General features: G+C 43.7%; 1 protein-coding gene across 1 annotated transcript in view; it reads left to right on the forward strand.

The window, feature by feature from the left end:
* LOC138300886 (putative oxidoreductase YteT) overlaps positions 1-23,868 on the forward strand; it is a 1,004,722-nt gene that overhangs the window by 478,669 nt on the left and 502,185 nt on the right. Inside the window, exons 7-8 of the mRNA XM_069240740.1 lie at positions 1,705-1,778; positions 15,449-15,508. Coding sequence (XP_069096841.1) covers positions 1,705-1,778; positions 15,449-15,508 — 134 coding nt within the window. The remainder of the gene's footprint in view (positions 1-1,704; positions 1,779-15,448; positions 15,509-23,868) is intronic.

The following is a 23,868-nucleotide window of genomic DNA, read 5'->3' on the forward strand; positions in this document are numbered from 1 at the left end:
AGAAACACCTCTTCTACACTAATAAGGGATAACTGGACCTGGCACAAGGTGTAAGTATCTCTGGTACCCACTACAAGCCAAGCCAGCCTCCTACAGTGGTCACTTCCTTTAGCATTTTGCTTGTATTGATGATGACTCTTGTGTTATGGCACACCACAGTCTTTTCGCCTCATCACCGGATTTTGGTTGGCCTTTTGAACACTCTCCTCCACAGGGCCATCCTTTTCCTCAAGGGCTGTGTAAGAGCTGGAGCGATGCTTCCATTATACATGTGCCAACTCCGACCTGATACTGTTGGAGCCGAGCGCATGTGGCACACAAATCACCCTGTGGAGTCATTGCAAACACTCTGGGAGATCAGCCTTGTTTTTTTCGGGCACGGATCCCTTTACTTGTCGCCATTTGTAGCGTCCTTTCCCACCCGTGCTCAAAGACCATGTCACACGCAGAAAGTGAATGTCTTTATTCTTCAACATAAAATCACACATTAAATCACTAATTACGTCATCTTTGTAAAGAACCACACCTTAACACCTCAAAGCGGGTTATGCAATCTCTCTTCTAAGTCCGCTTAGTACCGCGATGGTCCTAGCACACCTAGGGCCATATTTATACGTTTTTAGCGCCGCATTTGCGGCGCTTTTTGACACTAAAGCGGCGCAAACTTACAAAATACAATTGTGTTTGTAAGTTTGCGCCGATTTTGTGTCAAAAAATGACACAAATGCGGCTCTAAAAAAGTATAAATATCGGCCCTAGTCTCACAACAGTACATTTCATATTCTTTATTAATTTCCTGCATCACTGGATGGACTGTTGCATGATAGTGAGAGAATGAACCTCGTTGCAATATATTGTGTTCATTATGTAGTGCCATCTCGATGACTGGAGGACACTTAACTTGGTTGTTTGGAAATTAGGTGATTCTGTGGCTGCAGACGTTTCTGCATAATTATGGATTTGCCACTTTGCACCATGATCCATCATGTACAGCATAATTTGTAGATTTTAAGGAAATAAAATCTTGTTTCTTGCTTAAATAAATGTAACAGAAGTTACTAAAAGCATTGCAACATGCTCAACTACAGTGGAAGGCCATTTGCAAAGGGTGACTAGTCAGCTTTTAGTTACTTATTGCTGCTTGTGTTTGTTAACCTAGTACTAGGAAGGTGAAATCTTTGCCAGAGTTACAATGTGTAAGAATTACAAAATAATGAAGTATTACTATCAGAAAAGGGTTGCATTATGCCACATAATTTGCCTTTTCTTGGCACCTAACTTAGTCAACTCTTCTGCATAATTTGGTCTTCCCCTACTGCATGAATTCAATAACTATTAGCTCTGAGGTTGACACGTTCACACAGCGTACATCTGCCATTTACTGCCAGCAGTCTTTAATGGCTTAATGCAAAAATATATTTTAAATTACCAACCTTTTTGGGCGTATCCTGACAGCAGGGCTAGAATTTCAGTTAAGTAAATTGTTATTTGAGAATTCTCATTCTTTGAAATCAGATAAAACTGTGAGAGCTGCTGTTTTAAATGTAGGTGTACGAAATCATAATTATTATTACTTAATATTTCCATTTACCCCTAGAGCATTTATAGTTGATGGGTCTTGTTAATTGAGGTATGCTTCTAAAAGAAAAAGGTAATCCCATTTAAGTGTTCATAATTATGAATGTATGATATTTTGTATCACAGACTGGAGGCCGGCTGTAGAAAAAGACAAGTTTGCTGATGCAGTTATAATAGCTACGCCAGACAGACTGCATAAGGTAATGTGAAATTAAGTCTCATCTTTTAAAAAAATATCTGTTTAGAGTCTATAAAATGTTATCATATCCAGTCTCTGAATTCGGGTTTAATTGTTAGCATATGTTCTCTATGGTTGCTAGGCAGATGGGACTGCCCTCGCTGATGCCGCCGTGCTGCTTCTCGTGGTCACGCCTAATTCTATATACTACATTACTGCATCACTTGCTGTTTGGTGTATGTGGTAGCGGAGTAGCCTAAAAGGGTTCATGTAGCCAGCACATGGGAGTAAGGAAAACAGAAACAGGCATTTTTCAGCCCCTCCCCCCTTTTGGCCCCCATTTGGACTACTAGCTTCTGGTTTTACGACCAACCTACTAACCAGACCTCAGGGGCAGTGTTCTAACCCCTTAAAAAGTGTATGTCGAATTGGCTACTCCCCAATTGCTAATTACTGACTTACTTATAAGTCCCTCATATATGGTGCCCAGGGCACCAAAGGCATGTAAAGCAGACTGTCCACCCAGGTGTGTAGCACTGGTTGTGCCACCCTGTGTGTGACAAAGTACATAATGTCTCCCAGCCTGCCACTGCAGACTGGAAGGACAGTTGTCACATTGTCAGTTCAACTTTGACATTACAACTAATGGTAAAGCCACCACTTCCCTTACAATATCTGGAATTCTCCCCAAAGGAAGGTCTATAGAGGCCAAAGGCAGGGAGATGTATATCATTAAGTAGGACATGTATGTTTATACGTGTCCTAGGAACAAAAAGTAGTTGTTTTGCTATGGAAAGGTTAGTAGCCCCATTTGTTAACAGATGGTTACCGGCTGGCATCTCAGCCTGGCTGACATCTGAATAGAATCGCCTAGCTGGGTACTGTAAGGTATCAAATTCGACCTGATGCCCAGGTCAAATTTAATGTCACTTTAAAGTGATGCAACTTTTAGAAAGTTGCCACTCTGTGACACAGCTGGTCCAGTAGCCTCATGTGGGCACTGGCCAACAGACAGCTTTCTGCCCGCCTGTGGAATTGGGTAAATGACTGCCTTGCTCAGAAACAATAGCAGCCTGCTGCAGGGAGAGGTGTCAACTCTCCCTTGCAAGAAGCCTCTCAGGGTGTAAGCTCAAAAGGCGAGCTTTAAAGGCGAAGCCGCCTTTGGTGGGCAAATTGCGATAACACTCCAGAGGTACTGCCCTTTGTTCAGGTGGACAGGCTGGAGACAGGGACAGAGAGGGCAGACCAGTGTTGTAGGAAACTGGCTTGGTGTGTGGTGAGCACCTATGCTGTTATCACATTATACCAGGTCCAGGTATCCCCTATTAGTAAGATTTAGACAGTGTCTAGGAAGCCAGAGCTCTCTAGAGGTAGCTCTGGATGACCAGCCAAGACGTATCTAGGAGACATGCACAGCTTATGCAATACCACTACAGTCACACAGCACTTACACACTTAAAAGGACCACACACTGTTACAAAAATAAAGGTACTTTTTTATGGTAACACAAATGCTAAAATACTATGCAGGCAATACTCCACTAGAAAGTGAGTAAAGACACTGTTATATATACATTAGAAGTCAGTGATTAGCATAGAAAGCAATAACAAATGGTAAAACAATAGAAAACAGTAAAGGCCCTAGTGGGAGACCAAACCATATACTAAGTAATTGGAATATGAGAGTCAGTCCCCCACCCAAGGAAGTGGAATCTGTAGAGGGGAGCTGGAGGAACTAGGAACCCCAAAAGGTAAGTACCAGGTTGTCCCCCAGCGACCAGGAGAGAGGATGTAGGGACCTGTTTTTTCCCACAGGAGAACTTTGGAAAAGGACTGTGCAAGACCCAGATAAGACTGGAAGAAACCAGAGGTGGATCCTGACAGAGGAGGACCTGCAAAAGAAGGGGACCAAGTCCAAGACCAGTTCAAGATGGAGTGTCTGGTTGTGGCAGGAGCCACTACCCACCCTTCTGGAGATGCAGGACCAGGTTGACAGTGGAGATAAGGAGTCAGCTGTGCAGCACAAGAGCAAGAGAAGAGTTCCAGAAGTTATGCAGGTGATGTCCCACGACGGAAGAAGATTTGCAGTCAGTCAGTGGTGTTGGAAAACCACCAACAAGCCTTGGCAAAGTCAAAAGTCACAGATGAAGAGTTGCAGAGCTACCGGGGACCAGCAAGGTCCAGGGGGACTCAACCCAAGGAGGGGACTCCCAGGTGACCCTCAGCAGTTAGGAGAGTCTGAAGAGAAGGATGCAGCCCCCACAGGCAACTTACAGGCAGCAGGGACAAGAGTCGCAGTGAGGCCCACTCAGCCCACCTGGAGAGGAGTCCTGTGTCGCTGGAGGAACAGACAGGAGACTGTGCTTTGCAGGGAAGAGTGCTGGTGGCTGGGGCTACACGGAGTCTAAAGATCCCTTGGAAAAGGATCCGACAAGCCTTGGTAGCTGCAAGAGTCACAGTGCACAGGGGTACTGTCCTGCAAAGACAGGCAAGGGCTCACTGTCTCCCAAGTTGGACAGCTGGTAGAGAGGACCGAGTAGACCACTCCGAACCATCACCTGTGTTGCAGGATCCACGCAGTTTTTCAGGAGAGAGGATCCACACACCCGGACATTGCTGCAGTTTTTGCCTGTGGATGCAGGGGAGTTACTCCTTCACCTCAAGGGAGATTCCTTCTTGCTTCTAGTGGAGGCCGAAGACTCTTCACCCTCTGAGGATGCACAGCCGAGGAATTTGCAGTTGCTGAAAGGAGCCAGAGAAACAGTCCAGGTGGCCATATGATAAAGTAAACAATGCAGAGAAGTCGTGCTGGAATCTTGCAAGTCGAATCTGAAGACCCACCCTGGAGGAAGACCCTAAATAGCAAAGGAAGGGGGATTGGTCACCTAGCAGGGTTAACACCTATCACGAAGGGCTGTGACGTCACCTGCCTGACCTGGCCTCTCAGATGCTCTCAGGGGCCTCTGCCCACCTTGGACTCAAGATGACAGCATCAAGTGCCCACCTGGAGAAGCTTTGGGCCCCACCCCTGCGGTGGTGATGGACAGAGGAGTGGTTGCTACCCAACAAGGGAGTGGATACTCCCCTTTCTATCGTCCAGTTTCTCGCCAGAGCAGAGACCGGGGATCTCTGAATTGGTGCAAACCGGTTTATGCAAGAAGGGCGCCAAATGTGCCCTTCAAAGCATACCGGTGGCTTGGGGAGACTACTCCACCCAAGCCATGTTACACCTATTTCCAAAGGGAGAGGTTGTAGCCTCCCCTCCACAAAGGAAATACTTTATTCTGCCTTCCTCTGCTTGAGGTGGTCAAACAGAAAGAAGGCATAAACCTGTCTGTGGGGTGGCAGCAGGGCAGGCTGCCCGGCAAACCCCAGAAGACTGGTAGGAGCAATGCTGGGGGTCCTCTAAGGAGCCCCCAAAGTGCATGGAATCATACAGCCAATACTGGCAACAGTATTGTGGTATGATTACGACATGTTTGATACCAAACATGCCCAGGTTCGGAGATATCATTATGTAGCTGGACACAGTTAGTGACCTGTGTCCAGTACAGGGGTAAAATGGCTTCCCCACACTTGCGAAGGTCAGAAAAGTACAGCTGGAGTTCGTAGGGGCACATCTGCTCATGCAGAGGTGCCCTCACACACAGGTACCTGCACCCTGCTTTCTGGGCTAGGAGGGCCTGCTATAGGGGTGATTTATAGTGACCTGGTGCAGTGAATTGTAGTGAAAGGGTGCATGCACCTTTTCACGCAGGCTGCAATGACACATTTTGTATGAGCTCCCATGGGTGGCACAATACATGCTGCAGCCAATGGGAAACCCCTGGTGCCCCAATGACCTGGGTATCTAAGTACCATATACTAGGGACTTACATTGGGAGACCAGTATGACAATTGAGGGGTGTGCTAAGTCGTAAGCAATCAAATTTAGAGGGAGAGAGCACAGTCACTGGGGTCCTGACTAGCAGGTTCCAAGTGAACACAGTTAAAACACACTGACAAACGGCAAAAAGTGGGGGGTAACCATGCCAAAAAGAGGATACTTTCTTACAAGTGCCCAAATGGATTTTACCTTTAGAGTGTAGCCACTAGGTAGCCAAAACTCTAGGGTCGGCTACCGAGCTCCTCACAGTTGAGTAAAGGTGCAGACATCTTGAGAGTGGCCAGAATAATGCACTCTGGGATTGCCAGATGCTACACATAACCGGAAAGTCATAGTCAAGAAGGAGGAAACCTGGTAGTCCATTGGCTAGTGACAGCATAGCCCACTCAGGGCACTTTCCTGGGATAAATGTAGCACCCCCGGCACTATAGCACCTCAGGCACCCTGAACCTTAAATCACTTTGGAACTGAAACAAGGACTGGAGAAGGACTGCTCTGCTTAACCCTGGCCCGCACAAATCCTTCATGGTAGAAACCTCAAGCCCATTTGATTTTATTCTGACTGTTCTCTCCTTGTTCTGAATTTAAAGATGGCTATCAAAGTCCAGTTTCGCAAAATATGGAATTTCTAAACAGACAAATGCATTCTACCGTCCATATATCTTTGCTAACGCCAGCAAAATCTGGTGGTCCTTCTGATGGAGTTTTCCTAACAGAGCTGTTAAATGATACCCCCAATGCAGGAAATCCTTCCTTTATATACTTCAAAAGGTCAGTTATGTTTTTTGATTGATTGATTAATTGGTTGGTGGATTGGAAGAGGACTGACAATGAACCCAGTATCCAGCTGCATCCAGAACATTCAGTTAGGAGCTTGAATTCCCCTTTGCTGGCAACTTTGTAAATCACTCAAGCACAAGTAAAAGGCTCTCCAGAGGAAAGATCTGTTGAGAAGGATTAGGTTGGGAAGAGGTTCAAAGCCAATGTTCAGGCCCTTTCCCTTGTTTCTCAACTCAAAGGAAACAGGACAGTAAGATTCTAATTTAGCTTAGCACTAGTACAGGATCGGATTTTTATTAAGCCAGAATGTCTGAAGACAGTCAGACATACCGAGAGAGAACCCCATGGTTGTCCATAGAGTGGACTAACCTTCCTGCTGCAAACACCTGTACAGTTTGCCAGCTACATATATCTAAACATTACAGTGCATTTCGCAGGAGAATACTTTCACATTGTCTGATTTTATATTCCTAATTTGAGTAGTAAACATGTCCCATTACGGTGAGATGATATTTATCACATATACTTCAAACAGGGCAGAATGAGCCCGGCGATAACATTTAAGGTTCTTACAATTCTTGAATTATATTAAGCAATAATGTATTGTTAAACTGTTTGACATTGGATAGAATTGGTATTTCATACAGGGATTTGAAAATAGTTGAGAGTTGGTGGGCTTGAAAATGTGCCTAATGGCTAAGGGAACCTCCGACATAACACCAGAAAATGATAATAATAATACGTAAGCATTCTAGTGCTTAGTAGATCAGCAAAAATGTTTTCCGTCTCCCAAATTTCAATCAAATGCACTGGAAAGTTTCATTCTGATGGTGGGATACATGGGTGACATAATTGCACCAGGGAGCACAATTACATCTCGCTTCCTGCTATCAAGGAGATTTTAGATATTATTATTCTATTAAAATAAAGAAGAGCACTGAGGGAATTTTCAGCATCTTCCAAAAGAAAATCCTTACTGGTGGGCTAGTCCTAGCTATGTTATCAGAAAATGTTTTCAATATTACTGTTGTGATTGACGTGTTGTGCACATGAGGTGGAATCTGGATTTGGAACAGAAACTTTTAAGGTGGGGCAGCTGAAGTTGATCCTAGAAGGAGAAAAACATGTTATGTCTTCTGCCATAAATAAAGCCTACTTATAAACTGAAATGAAGAATTTGAGATCCACAAATTAGAAAACACTCTCTTGGGCAAACAGATAGTACACCCTTTGTATATGAAATAGTTGATATCGAAATAATCCCCGATATTTAAAGGGTTCTATCATAAAACCAATGTGATTTCATGTTTTAACAATGTAGGTAAGTGTTCTGTATTACAGCTTTTCTTGAAGGTGTGTCTGGAGTAGATCCAAGTGATGCCTACATTTCAAGGCAGTGCCTGACCAGGAGTGGGCACTCCTCACCAGTGCTGTGTACTAGTTTATTTGAGTGGAGCTATACAAACAGCAAATAGAATTTTCCATATTGCTATTTTCTGAACTTGTGGGCCAGGAGTGAATCATACCATTTTATAGGCCTATTTGACGCTGCTGCTGTTGAAAGCAGGCTTAATTAACCTGCTATAGAGCCTTCATTCACACAGTTAGACAAAAAGTCAGCTCGCCAAGGCCTTCAGGCAACGGCCACTGTGTAAATCGCTTGCAGATTTGTCCACCAAGAATTATATAGCTAAGGCCGGCTTTAGGACAGTGCGACTGGTGCAGCCGCATTTGTCCCTGATCAGGGGAGAGGGTGCTGACCTCGGGGAGTGGGGGGGGGGGGGTGCTGTGTTTAGCAATAACTTACAATTTAAAAACACCAGCTGCACAGTTCCTTGTACATCCAGCTTTCTGGCAGCAATAAAAATGTCAAGATAACTCTTGTGATTAATGCTTCTGCTAGAGAGAGAAATCAGAGTTTTGTCTAGTGGCAGTTTTGTTTGGCCATAAAGTAGAGCAGAGGATTAATATGCCTGCTGCAAAGAACGCTTACTGTACAGATCACAAGCTGTATTTTATGTGGGTAGCTGAGTGGATTACTGCTTTTGTCACAGAAGTTTTTTGTTGTTGTATTCTTAAGATATAACTCCAGTATAGACCAGTGACCATTACGAACTGTCATCAAAGAGCTGCATGCAAACTGCATAAAATAGGTTAGGATGTTATTTTCTTTCCGCAGTCTTTGATTCTCTATTCCTAATGTTGCCAAAGAGAGTTTAATTAGATATACATTCTTGCAGGTAAAGCCTATTACCAGTACTTTAAAACAAATGAAATGTATGTGAGAGAGGGTCTATGGAGAGATGAGGAGCACTTTTGCCCGATGGTAGTGAGGGAAACCGTGAAGGGCTTTAAGGGGGGGTTGGAAATGGCCCTTTCTTGCAGGGTTATCCCCAAACCTTTGCCTTTCTCCTATTTTTCTGACCCCCTTCCTGGTGGCTTTAGGACACTAGGCACTTTCTACCCCTGCTAATCAGTGCTAAAGTGTATGTGCTGTCTCCCCTGAAACTTGGTATAATTGGGTTATACATGTTTGGCTTATTTAATGTAGCTGTAAATCCCTTGTAAAGTGGTATACCACATACCCAGAGTCTGTAAATTGAATGCTACTAGTGGGCCTGCAGCACAGATTGCCCCACCCACAGAAGTAGCCTTTCAGACTTGCCTCAGGCCTGCCACTGCAGTGCCTGCATGTGCAGTATACTGCCCCTCTCACTTGGCAAGTCAAACTACTTTTAAACTACTTGTCGAGGCCTAAACTCCCTTTTTGCTACACCTAAGTCCACCCTAAGGAAGGTCCCTAATTAGTCCTATGGGCAGGGTGCTGTGTTTGTAAAAGTTTGGACATATATTCTTAAGTGTTACATGTGCAAGTGACAAACAGACTATTTTGTTTTTCACTGCTGTGAGTGCTGCTCCCCTCATAGGTTTGCAATGGGAATTCCCTTATATAGGACTAATTGGTAATTTCTGGTGTATAAGGAGTAGCATGGGCATGTTTAGTATATTTGTAATGGTACAGAGAAAACCTGCTTACTGGTATAGGTGTAATTCTATTACTATTTTAGAAATGCCACTTGCATGCTACTTATAACTCTAGTGCTTTGAAGCCTGACTCCAATCCAGATCTGGGGCAGAGTGACAGCTCCACTTTCCAGACAGCCATGAAACAGGACGGGCTGGTTGAGACAAAAGAGGCATCTGCATACTGATAGTCATCCTGGGCTGGGAGGTGAGGGAGTGTCATTCACACCTTACATGTCAATAGGCTGTGTCCTGCCCTCACACAATGGACTGATTACCCCCTACTGATATCTGGAGACAGGGCTGTGATGAAAGGGTGTTGTGCTTCACTCGAAAGAGTCCCTTTGAAGTTACCCCCTGAACAAATGTATTTTGAGTATAAGCAGAAGGGCTGTTGTCCCCTGATTTTAGAACACTTTTGGAACTGGGACTGAACCTCTGTCAGGAGAACTGCACATAGGACTTGTCTGGACTGCTCTTCTTTTGTTGCCATGCTTCCTGATGTCTGCTGGGTGGCAGAAAGGACTCATCTAGATTGCTTTTCTGCTTGTTGCCCTGCTGCCAGCTGCTCCCTGACTCTGGACTGCCTACGCCCTGTGGGACTGCCCAGGTGGACCTGCCATTAATGCCCTGATGTGCTGGCTTGTCTGCTTTACCCTATCGGCAAGTGTTCTACCGGGGGCCCAGATCGTAGTGGGCGTAAGCTGTAGCCCCTGGTTTCTGCAATCAGTAGCGCATAGTGAGCGCTGTATTTTCCCACTCCTTTTTTTTTTCTCTCAGCACGTGGGGCACGCTTATTGCAGGATTGAACTGCTTTTGTTTCCCCTGAAGACTGAAGGGTTCATTTGGCCTTAGCATCCCTTATGCGGAATGAGAGCGTTTTGCCTCAAAGGACCCATCACTAGTCTTCGATGACTGCTGAGGTCCCTTGTGCCTCCCTTGTCCTGTGAGACTCGAGAGCGGCAGGGGGAAGCCCTCGTTGTGAGGAACTGTCCGGATAGACACGTGTCACCCTGCAGTGCATGCAGATTCCACCAGTGGCCCTTGTGCACAATGCCTTTCAGAGGCAGCGTGGAGACTCCTGTCTTGGCATCAACACTGCTGCCGGCCTCATCCCCAAGAGCATGGCTAAGTAGGAGCCACAGGCCCCATCCTGGAGGACCTCGCTGATTCACTGGAGGGTGTATGGCCCCCAACCAACGAAGGGTGCCCTCCCCCAGTCCATCAGATCTCCGCTAGGAGGCACTGCAAGGGAGAAGGGAATCCTCCCACAGCCTGATGCTGGTGCTTTAGAGCCTAGCGAGGGGGGCTGGATCGGGACACCCCTCGGCTGCACTGTAAGGTGCCTAAAAGGCATGCTTCCACCAATGTCATCAGATGCGGCTGCACCACGCCTTCATGGGCAACCACCTGAATTGCCTCGACTCGGGGAGACCCGGGAGGCCTTCCTGCCACATCCTGCCTTACCTGGAGGCACTAGTGAGGTGTTTCCACCGCACAGGGGATTGTTACCATGGGGACGCACTCTTAAGGTACCTCCTCTGTCTGGGGGCATTGCTTGGCGTAGGGTTAGCCCTGTAGTGAGCATAGAGTAAGGTGGGGAATCGCCTCCGTGGATGGCCTCTTAGGAATACGGAACATTCATGGACACAAGGTCAAGTGATTTCCCCCCCGCACTCCTGCGAAGCCCCCATGACTGGACCATGTGTTTGGGCCTACGGTCTTTATCAGCATACCAGACCCTACATAAAAGGCCCGTGGGATCTCAGGGCCTACACTTTGGGGTCTAAATATTATAAAAAGAGTAATGGGAGCACAGGTGCTCCGTGCTCTGTGGTGTCCTGAGGATCATGCGTTTCTGTCGCAACTGTACTTATGGGTGATGGCTCAGGTGTTTACCTTTCATTATTTGCCCTGCATAACCAACACCACTTGAGTATGTGCCCAATCTTTTCACTAATTCTAATGTCTGTGGGTTGGTTCTCCTGGTGATCATGGTAACAAAATACAATTTCTGTAATGGTATTCAATGCAAAGGATTTATGATTCATGTAGTTTGGACCCCAAACAGCATGTTTTGTCCTGAGGTTACGATTTATGTCATTTTGATTTTTGTTCTATAATAGTAATGCATACTGCTTCAGGATCTGCAATGTATGTGCAGTGGTTATGAATATTGTTGTTGGTCGATGTTTTGCTCAGTACTCATGGACTATGTTGTTTTGTGGTGATAAATGTACCTAATTGCTATAACCTAATGCCTCCTGTGACTGAGTCACTTACTGACCGCATGCAACTGTTGGGCTTTGCGTTATGACAATACTGAGTCTTACTACTGGGACTGCACAATATGCATGGTGTATATGATCTATGATGTCAATTGGTCTATGGTTTATACATAATATATATCATATATTTTTCCAAACCTGTGTGGAGCCTCTTTTGTGGTATATTCACAGTGTCACTATTATGAGCGTGTTACACAAACACTTTACATATGACATCTGGGGATAAGCCTGGCTGCTCTGTGCCAAGCTACCGGGTGTGAGCACAGGTTGTCTTTGGTGTGTAACTTACTCACCCTGACCAGAGTAGTTTCTCAGTGCGTAGCTCGAAAACTGCTGATTGAAAATTACTACAATTTAAAGGCACCGCAGGCTCTCCATTACTCTGTGTCTTCTTGTGGTTCCTTGAATTTTCTTTCAGCTTTTTGGGATTTTGGAGCTTTAACCAAAATGTGAGTGTCCATTGTGCATCACCAAGTATTTATCTATCTGCAAATATTCATGATTTTAAGAAAAACATTGATAATAGATTACAACGTCCCAATTCTTTTTTTTAAGTGAATGGGTAATTAACACTCCCTCCCCAACTTCTTAGGTTGAGCATAGCAGCACGCAAGCACTGCTTTACAGACGTGTTAATATGTATCTGGGAATTTAACCACATCCACCTCACGCCCATCACTATCACTAGTTCAAAAATCATTTGTTATCATTGGTAAATGCTTTACGTTTGCCCCTCCTTGGGGCGGTTTTGTTACCGCCTTGGACATCGACCTGTTACATGGCTAATTGCACTTTTGCCGATAAGTTTGACTGCGAACGAACTTCTTTTTCCTTTTGCGTGTCTCCTTCACGCTCATGGCGTAGCGCTTTGAACCGGCTCGCTTTTGTGAAACTGTTTTACAGCATTGAGCAAATGCGAGACCCATTACATTGCAAAAGCTTGTTGAATGTTTGTGAACATTGGGTGGAAACAAAAAAGGACAGCTCAGTGAGCAAGCAAATGATGTATGAGTGTGTGGGTCCTGGGCCTCTCCACTTATGCAGATGTCTCTGCGGCCTGTCATACAGACCAGGAAGAGATCAAAACAAAAACAAGCATCAGCCACGTGAATAGATCTTTCCTTTGATACCTACTTGCTTTACCAACGCTATCTGACATTGCTGTGTAGCACTGATGAAAAGACATTTTTTGCTGATGCTGATCAGTATCAGCAAAGAAAAAACAACAGAAAAATATTCATGCTGTGACCAGGTTTATTTATCCTGGTCGCAACAACAGACTTTTCAACAGACTTTTACCCTGGTCCAGAGATCCTCAGAGAAGGCCTGACCTGCATTAGTCTCCCAACATTTTCTGACAGTAATCTTATCACACATACAAGATTGGAACAGCACTCAACATCAGCAGGTTACACAACCTTGGTTTATGCTCTGACTCAGGACACTTTGTACCTCCTCGTCCACGTCTGGCTCACATATATGATATTGGACAACATGTGGAAAATTGATTTGTCTTCTACTGTGTCTCCTAGACTTCAGACACCAGCGCAGTCCCTCACTCTCAAAAGCAACTGAATCCTGGCAAGCCTGGAATTAAGCCACTGGTGTTTTGGTTCTGAACAGAAACAATTTCCTGCAGTGCTATCCAAACCTCACCAAAGTCAGGATGGGGTTTTCTGAATTGGCACAGCCCCAGACTGCATCAGCTATCAACATTGGCCATATCCCCTTTAAAAGGTTCGGTGCACCTAGCCCCCTCATGACAGTCGAAGATGGAATGTATGCGTGTTCACTTGTCGCATGTTGTCAGTCTAAACCAGCACAATTAGCGGTGATCACAGATCTTTGAAAAGTTTCTGTGGATGGACTACTGGCACGTTAATTGGTAGAAACAATAACAGGTGTTGTGACATAAACCAACTTAGAGAGGCCCACTCGTCCAGCAATTGACAGTGGGAGCTTATGCCAAAAAGCCTGCCTCTCAGCACTGTAAGCCGTCTCTGAGATTCTCAAGATCTGGCTCATCACGATAAACCTGAATTCTAAATATTTAATTGAGAAAGGCGATCATCCTAAAAGTATGCTCTAACTTGGTGATATAGTTTCACTGTCCTGACTCTTAGAATAAACATAATTTCCTCCACTTTAGGTGCAACCCCCATATAAGGCCAAATCATTCACCACAGCCATAAGTGAGGCCAAAACAACCAATGGAGGAAAACGTAGATGAGGACATTGTCCATGTAAAGGGAAACGCTGTGAGGTCTCCTTCTATACAGAGTCCACTATCGAATTTAATGTAAGAAACTAGAAGCTCCACTCTGGAGTTGAATAAGGAAGCGCTGGAATTAGTTGACCTTGAAGACATCATTGACAGCGAAACATATATCAGAGGGCTTAATGTTTTTTCATTGATCATGATGGGTGGAATGAATAAAATAATTCTACTTCATCATGCACATTGTTCACGGAATCAATTCCACAGAATGACAGACAGTAGAAATTAACTGAAAAACAGAAGCAATAGCAGTCACTAGGAAGATAGGAACCTCCAGATCTTTAGTGGCACAGGCAGCATTTGACTCACATCTGCTCCCCAATAATCAATGACTACAAGTTACAGGTGTTTTGCATATGCAGAACACAGAACGGTCCGATCAACAGAGTCATGGGTACGATGGCCCCTACAGTATATGTACATATTACCCCACCATTATGACTTTTTAAAGTCAGAATGGGGAATAACAGTGGAGACCAGTGTTTGTGCTGATTTCATTGGCTTTCCCCCACATTTTACATAAAAATTCTAGACAGTTTTTACATGCTTTTCACAGGCATATGTGTGTGTTTCAAGAACCTGAAGATGTGGATTTTACCGTAATCACATAATCCCAATTTTGGAAGAAATTGGATTGTCTCTAAATACGTGATAGAGTCAAATCCACTAGGAACGCTTTAATGCCACTGTTCATTATGCCTTTGGCTCCTACATATCTTTGATCATTTCAAGGGGTCCATTGCCCCTCAAGAGGTCCCCTGCCCCTAAAGTGTTGTGTTGTTCCCAAACTCCCAAATTTAAACATCTGACAGCAAGAAGGAAGAAGACAACGACTGTATGTTAGAGTCACAACATCAAACTTTCTCTACACTTCCAATTAATTTGACAGTGTAGAGAAAGTCTGAAATTTGACCCATGCCCCCATTATGCACTCCATTAGAAAACTGGAGTATGTAAGTTTGGTATTTCTCTCTGTCACATCCAACCATACCACGTTAATGTATGTAGACTGCTGGGGAAGAGAAAGCCGTAAGAAAACTATGTTTGAGACTTATATGATTTTGAGGGAAGGGTTTGATCTCCATATTCCCTCAACTCGGAGGTATTCCATTGCAATTTTATTTTTTGTTTATTTTGGCTATGTTTATATCTACATGACCACCTTCTTTTAGGAAATGTACTCGGAAAAGACTTAAGAACGTATGTTAATGAGTTTTGTAATGCCTGGCTAAAATGACTGCAGCCATGATATTTATGGACAATATTGCCGAGTGCAGTTTCTACAGCCTAGCAGTTAATGTTTTGTGAGCATGAACCTGCACTGGCTCTGATGCTCTCTGTAAGTTAAGAACTTAAAATACACTGTCAAAGGGTATTATGAAAACAGTATTACTAATTCTGCTATTAACTAACATTATTTTTGTTTGTGTTTTTCAGGAGCCAGCAATAGCGTTTGCTAAAAAAGGCTACCATATTTTGTTAGAGAAGCCCATGGCGGTAAGTAAAAGACGGGGCATTTAAATCATATATGTTTGTAAATTGAGAGTACTTTCATGCCGAAGTAATGCTTTGAAACAATATTGCACGTGTAGCAGGATATCCTATTGTTTTTTTCCTACAATTTATGATCCTAGTTCCAATTTCTTTATGGTCTGATCGACAGCACAGCTATGTGACTCTCACCAGGAGAGGGACTTTGGCTCTGCCCACATGTTGGAAGCCAGGAGCACATGTTTTGAGTGGAAAAAAGTTGTGTGCTTGCAACCAAAAAATTGCTTGCCCTCTACACACCTGTGATCATTTTGTTTATTTATCCAGCTGCCTGAGTTTGAACTTTCAAGGCCACACAATTGACAATGTAATGCTATTAAAGTGTCTTAGATAACTAGATAATTGTGGTGTTTTTCTCTGGCAGCAGCTCAGATGGGAGGAGAGCAGTCAGTCATTAACCTACATAGATGTGCAGGTTTGGTTTGACAGTGCAACTGCATCTGACTTTTTAACCTACACCACTACTGTATTATTCTGCAGTTCCTTGCTTCCACACAAGTACGTATCCATTTCCAGTCTACTTACTGGTAATGCTTCACACTACCAAACACCATTCCTTTAACGCCTGACCTATTGGCATTGACAAAATGCTTGTTTTTTGTTTGGTGTTGCACCTCACTTTGTGATATTCACTTATGTACTAGCTTGCAAGTAGGGCCTAATGCAGCACCTGAACCACATCAGTAAATACTGATTATGGGGAGTAAAAGGTCACATTTTCAAGTTTATACTGCCAAGCAACATCTGTAATTAGTGTACGCAGAAAATATGAGGTGTGATGAATATTGCAACATATGCAGAAAATATGAGGTGCAGTCAATATTGTATACAATATTATCATATTTGAAAGATGTGCATTTGATATTTACAGTGCATAATATGCAGAAAACAGCATATACAGTTAAATGGAGAACCTACACAAGTATGTTAATGCTCTAAGTGCTGCACTTTGTTCACACTTTGGCATTTTAGTTAGGTCCATCCAAAACTCCGCTGTGGCCAGTCACTAGCCCGGCTGCGAAAGGACAAGGGTTGTGCATGAGGCTAGCTACCCCATTATGTAAAAATACTAGCTACAGAAATATCAGCCAAAAGAAGATCTTCTGTACAAAGAGAAGATCATCAACAAAAATGTTATCCAGTGCCATGCACCTATAAATGACAGAGAAGAAAAGGAAACAGAACATTTTTACAACAGACTCCAGTCCATCCTGGAGCAATCCCCTGCTAGAGACATCACCATGCTGATGGGGGACCTCAACGCAAAGACTGTAAGCAACAACACTGGGAACAAAGAAGTCATGGGCAACCATGACCTTTGAGACATGAACGAGAATGGTGAAAAGCTTGCAGATGTTTGCTCCCTGAACAGTCTGGTGATAGACAGCATGTATTCCCACACCAAAGAATACACAAGGCAATGTGGGTGTCACCACACCATTCAACAGAGAATCAGATTGACCATGTCTGCATTGCCAAGACGTTCCAGAGGTCCTTGCGGGATGTGAGAGTGATGAGGGGATTTGACATTGCATCAGACCATCATGTTGTCATTGCCAGGCTGAAGCTAACTAAAGCTGAACAAAGCATGGATGAAACCAAGAAACCAACACCAATGATTTAACACCTACCCCCCTCAAAGATGCACAGAAATGGAGTAAATACTCATTCACCCTCAGTTACAAGTTTTAAGTCGTGCAAGAACTAGAGACTGACAGAGAGCCAGTAGAAAGTCAGTAGGAGAGGATCAAAGAAACAGTGACAGCAACCTGTCAGGTGTTACTGGGTCCCAAGAAACACCAGCATAAATAATGGATTTCCAACAAAATGCTATGCAAAGTGCAAGAGAGGAAGGAAAAGAAAGCTGCAGTCAACACCAGGCAAACAAGAACAGAAAAAGTGAAAGCCCAGGGGGAGTACACAAACACCAACAAAGAAGCAAACAGATGCTTAAGAGCAGACAAACAAAGATTCATCAATGGTCTTGCCACAGAAGCCCAGAAAGCAGCATGGAAACTTAAAATAACTCTGTGGCATAACGAGGAAGCTCTTTGGCAGATACAGCAAGCCAGAAGGACCTGTTAAAAACAAAGCTGGGAAGGCAATCATGGGTAACGACCGACGAAGATGGGCGGAACACTTTGAAGAACTGTTTAACCAGCCCATCCCACAAGCTCCACCAGACATACAGCTAGCTGACAAGGACTTGCCAACTGGCTGCAGGTGATCACGGAAGAAATACGGTAAGCCATCAAACATCTAGAAATGGGAAGGCAGCAGGACCTGACAACATTCCTGAAGAGGCACAAGAGGTGAGACTGAAACATCAGTAGACATGCTCTACTCCATGTTGGAAGGATCTAGAAAGAGGAAAAGGTGCCATCACACGTAGAAGAGGGGATATCTCATCAAGATCCCCAAGGAAGGTGACCTGAGGAACTGCTCAATCTACAGAGGGATAACTTTTCTATCAACCCCAGGCAAAGTGTTCAACAGACTCATCCTAAACAAAATGAAGTAGACGCTCAGTTGCAAGACCAGCAAGCTGTCTTTCGCAAAGATAGATCCTGCACAGACCAGATTGCAGCACTCCGCATCATCATTGAGTAGTCGACCGAATGTAACTTGCCCTCTATGTCAACTACATCAACTATGAGAAGGTGTTCAAAGACGTTGTCAGAGAGACCCTTTGGAAACTCCTCTGCTACTTTGGTGTGCCAGATAAACTTATACGAATCATCAAGAACTCTTACGAGGGAATGACCTGCGAGATAGTCCATGTTAGACAGCTCATGGAGGCCCTCCAAGTGAGGACGAGAGCCCGGCATGGCTCCTGGGGGAGGGGTGGTCCCCCTCCAGGGACACACTGCTAATATCCTGGCTCTTTGATTTTCCCCTTTGGGGATGGGCCAGGAGCATAGTGTTTGATAACCTCCAAAGTACTGATGAATGTATGCCCACCCATAAGTAATCCAACTGATCCATTACTAAAGCATATTATACTCCCCCTGTATCCTGATAAAAAAAAGGAAGAATGACACTAGCATTTTCAACTCACACTATCAAAAATACAGTCAGGTGGGTCAAAACATACATTTTCAGAATGCTGACACTACACTACCTTTATCCTAATTACAGCATTGGTACCAGATGTGCACTGAAGAATATCAAGTGTCTTTTCTTCAGGATCTGTCACGAATACTTCCAGTAAAGTCTGATACACAAACATTTTCCATGTGCATAAATTTCTTAAATACTGAAAAGTGCACAGAGAGTGCAAGGATTCCATGACATTGCTTTGGAACATTAGACTTAACAATAATAAGAGGCAGTCACTGTCAAACCATTAAATCAATAAAATGTACTTAAATTTTTTAATATAAAATTTAAGACCAATAAAATGTACTTTATTAACTAAGACCAATCAAATTTACAATCACAGATTTTGTTATTGCTAACACAAGACGGCTATGTCAGGTCCAGAACTGGCTTGATGAAATTAAGCTGACCGGCTTTACCCAACAACTCTTAGACAGCAGCAAATCCCTGATCTTCTATTTGAATACGCACACACATTGTGTGCAAGACCAAGAACTTCTGGCATCAATAGACTGTTCGGCTGAGTAAAGCAATTCCTATCAGAAGATAACTTCATAACAGTAGTATCCACCTGAAGGTTCTCTCTCACCTCAGTGGCACCAGAACTCTCCTGGCTATGTCCCGCTGATTGATCAATCGATCTCCACTGAAGACTGTTCCTATTACTGCTTCTTTTCGTATCAAATGCCAGAAGATATTTCACAGAATGGTTCCAACTCTCAGAATATCTCACTGTTTAGCTCTGGCCATTCACATCACATTTAAGACCTGCTGCATCATCTACATGGGAATCAGTAAGGGCGCTCCACCTTATCAACCACCAAGATCAAGCTGGCAAAATGCTGAGTAACTTCACTGTTGATTTTGAATCCATGATATGCAGCAAGAAAATAGCTTGACGAGGGGCTTTTTACTGTGACAATCTGAGGAAATGGAGCTCCTTCCTAGTCAAAATCCTTTAGGCACCTTACCTCGAATCAGGCACTTAGCAGGGGTAAAAAGCAGACAGACAACAAGCAAAATATAGGGTAGCTGCTAGTCTGCTGATGAGTGGCTCCTAATCATAATCATCTACATGCAACAGTTTGTCCCAAAGCTATCTACGGGCTATCTATGTTCTGTGACTAAGGCAGTAGTAACCAGAGGGTAACCAAAGCAGATGATGGACTTAGTGCTGCTTCACCCTGCTTGCTAGGCGTCCTCTCTCTGTCGCATTACCTAACAAGCACTGGTAAAGTCAAGAGGCCTAGCCTTGGCAAGCGTGCATTTTAAAAATTTATTTTTCTCTTCAAACGTATCCACTATTCAAAAACAGGCAAACGTAAAAGATGGCAAATTAAGCAGTACAGCAGCAATAGCACTTTAGCCCAGCACTGAAGTGCACCCCTTTTCAAGTAGCTGTGCACAGGGAAGCAGACAAAATATGTCACTCACTGTGCAAGACAGTCTGCAGCTGAAGTAGGATGACTTGTTGTCCGATGTACGCTGTGGTGGGTGGAAACATGTGAATGACACCGGAACAAATTAGTGGATGAGCAGGGCTAACCCAAAGCCACATAATGAATTTATGTTATTGTGAAAGCTTGATGTGGGCGAACAGCTTAAGGCAGTGGTTCCCAAACTGTGTGCGGCACCTCTGGCTAGTTTTCAGGGCGCACCAGGGAGCCGCAGCTCCCAGTTTGGGAACCACTGGCTTAAGTTTTCAGCTTAAGGTTTCTCCAGACCTAAAATGGCCAATTAAAGATGTAGCAGGATTGCATGACTGAGTCAGGTGCACTTAGGCCTCTCTGGTAAGAGGTGTAATTGTTGTGTATTTCAAGTGCCCGCCCGGTTGACTATTTTGTTTCATCTGCTTGTAGAGTCAAAACTTAATATGTGAGGCTTTCATCTTTTTTTCTCAGGGGAGAGGAAGTGACGTGACATTCACTCCATGATTCCCAAACGTGGCGAATGCCGCAGTCAACCAAATGGATAGCTGTGAGTTAATGGGGAGGAAACAATGGAGCAGCTTCATCCACAGTATAATCATGCCCCAGGCAATTTTATTTATAAGCAATTTTAGGTGACAGGTGGACTAGAAGTGAATGGCAAAAAGCGCATGTTTGTGACGTGTTTTAGATTTGAATGTGGTACCTATGATGATAGGACAAAAAAACACTCTTCTAATCACCAATATTTTGGGAAGATCTATCTTTAGAAGTAATTTGTATATGTGTACAGGGCCAGACTGGCCTGTCTGCAATCTGGCATTGCTAGAAGGGCTAGCCTGACAGATCAGTGTGTGGACCTGTTTTCTGGCTGGTTGTGAGCCTCATTTGTGAGTTGATGTGCCAGTTACTACTTCTGCTGTATCTAATATTATCACAACTACTGCTTGCAGCAAGCACAGATACATGCAGTCTTCCATACTTTCCAAAACACATATACAGCTTGTCAAGACTTTGAAAACTGTTGTGCGACATTTTTTGTATCTATCTGATACCCTAATGGGGACACTTTTATCTTTGTGCCCTGACATATTTTTGTCCAGGGCCGACCATGACTGGGTATGTGTATGGCTGCTTTTTCAGAAATGTAATATCTAACAGCAATCTTGGTGGAAATCCTTTATCTATGGGATGTACATATATATCTCAAGTACATTTACTGGAAAAAACATATTGTACCTTTACAGACTTGACTACACTGGTGTATGTGATTGAATTCCCAAACTGGTGAATTCATGTTGGACATTAACTTGGGTGATTGTGATATGCTGTGTATTATTTCCATCACCTAGAAGCTGCATAACTAGTTTTACTTCTGTATAAAACTTTAGTTATTATAATTCCTAGGATTCGTCTAATACATGCATGTTTTCAGTTACTAAGCGTCTGGATAGTGCACTGGAACTTAAATAAAAAAAGCCCGTAACCATGAAGTACATCATAACCTTGCCTAAGCTCTTCCCTCCTCTACCACATCTAGCTCACTCCAAACCTCAGTTTACTACTATGATCTCCCAAACAGTCCTACTAATTTCCCCCTCGTTTATCTCACCTTCGACTCATCCAGATTCCCTCCTGCTACTATGACCTCCCTAACCCCTTTCCACAGACTCTTCCCTCCTCCATGTCTCCTTTACTCATCCCAAGCCTCATCCTATTATTATAAACTCCCACTTAACACTTCTGGATCCTTCCCTCCTCTATCCCTCCATTACTCTAATCAATCGACCTAACAAACTTGCATATCCTCCGCTCAAATTAACTCGTAGTAATACTGTACTCATATTTCCCTATATTTCCCTATACTGATCCACCACTAATGCCTCTTGGGTTCCAGAGTAGCGTGCTACTCGGAGAAAAGCGCCTCGACGCCTTCTCAGGGGTAATTGGCGCTATCGAAATCCAATCAGGAGTGTACTGGGGTACCAGGCTGGTTCTTCTGTGAGACTGTATCGGGTGGCATCAGCCGAGGGCGTCGCCTGTGCATACAAACATCAAAATTTCTTTCCAAACCCAGGGGAAAGGCAAATTTAGTTAATGCCCTGTTGCTTACGTGGAAAGAACCACTTATCAAACCTGTGTTTTCTAAAAGCACTCCGTGCGTGCGTCTTGAGTAGTGAGGCCTAAGCTGCACATTACGCCGCCCTTGGAGGTACAAGGAGGGGAGGTGACTGCACGGCTCATCGCTTGTCTCCCCTGGGGAGTCGTGATATCTAACAATACCGCGCCCTTTATGGCACATGCTATCAGCGTCGCCTCAGCGGCACACACAAACACAGAAGCCGTGGATACATTGCATCAGATTCGTGATAAATGAGTCTCAAAGGGCGGGCGCGCTTAAGGACAGCCGTATGTGGTAATTATCGCAGGTGGAGTCGTTCCTGCGCACTAATGTGGATGAGTGTTTTGTTGCTTGGAGGCCATGTTTGCATGCCACTCCTCCCTACCACAGTTGTCTTTGTGCCTGTTGTTATTGAGCCCACAGTTCGTGCTGTGTTTAAGTCTTGTGTAGAAGTTTGTTTCACTTGCAGAGCGCAGCGCTTTCTGAAATTAGAAAAAGTGCATATGCTTTCTCTTAAACCAGATCGATAAGTGGACTTTCCCAGACATGCTGACCACTGAATTGGACAGCCTTTAATTCAGTTAGTATTTTTGTCTGCCATTAGAGGATGCGAAGCAGGCAAAACCAATTTGAGGGCCGCGCCTTTCCCTTAAAAACACAGACGCGCGCTAACTGGCTCTAAAACAACGTCGGCGTAAACGGGAACATACTGCAACCATTTAAGTTGCTCGCAGCTGTATAGCCAGGTGATTTTTATTCATTTCATATTGACCTGGTTTTGTTTAAAGAATATTCTATAAAGTCTGCGGAAATATCTTATTACACTTTACAGTGAAGACTGACAAGAAATTTAAAATTGAACTATAAAGGATTCAGATGTTACTGAAATTCAAATATACGGTTAGAATCAGTCATTTAAATAGAAAGAATAAGATGCTCAGAATGAAATGCAGGAAATGTATAGACAAAAACAAATACAGCTCAGTTCTAAGAAATAAATCAAAGTTACAAATCAGAGGTCAGATACACATGATGAAGTCACTAAAAGTCAAGGGAGAGTGAGCCCAGCACCTTCAAGAATGATCTACTTTTACAACGCAAAATACATTAAACACCATACATTAACACACCTACATTAAAATCACGCAGATTGGACCAATCAGGTTAAAGAAAGAAAAAAACAGTTTCTAAAAAACACATTATTCAGCTCTAGCCCACAGAAATTGTTAATACAGATATTGCTACATAATGTACAAGTTCTCATGAGCATCATACCATAGTCCCAATAGGTTGTGCTACAGATTCCTAAAGAAAGAATCGTCAGTCTGTACCTGGAACAGTGAAATTATGTCTAAAAGCTGTGTTTTCAAAGTTTCTTGGACATGAATCGTCTGTGTGCAGACTGAGGCAGAAATGAAAAGGACTGCGAGCAGGGTTGCCATTTTGAATTGAAGGTCTATATTAACCGATGTTAACATAAGCACATTTCTCTAAACATAATGTGTTCAACTCCATGTTCATTTTCTTTATCGTTTTAATGCTAATGTACATTTTAATTATAAATCCCCACATCAATGAAAAATTTACCAGCGTCCACATCCCGCTTCTACCAGACTCCTTCAGTTATCTCCGATAATCCACCCACTTTCATTAGTTTC

The sequence above is a fragment of the Pleurodeles waltl genome, chromosome 6, assembly GCF_031143425.1.
Source record: "Pleurodeles waltl isolate 20211129_DDA chromosome 6, aPleWal1.hap1.20221129, whole genome shotgun sequence".
Classification (NCBI taxonomy): Eukaryota; Metazoa; Chordata; class Amphibia; order Caudata; family Salamandridae; genus Pleurodeles; species Pleurodeles waltl.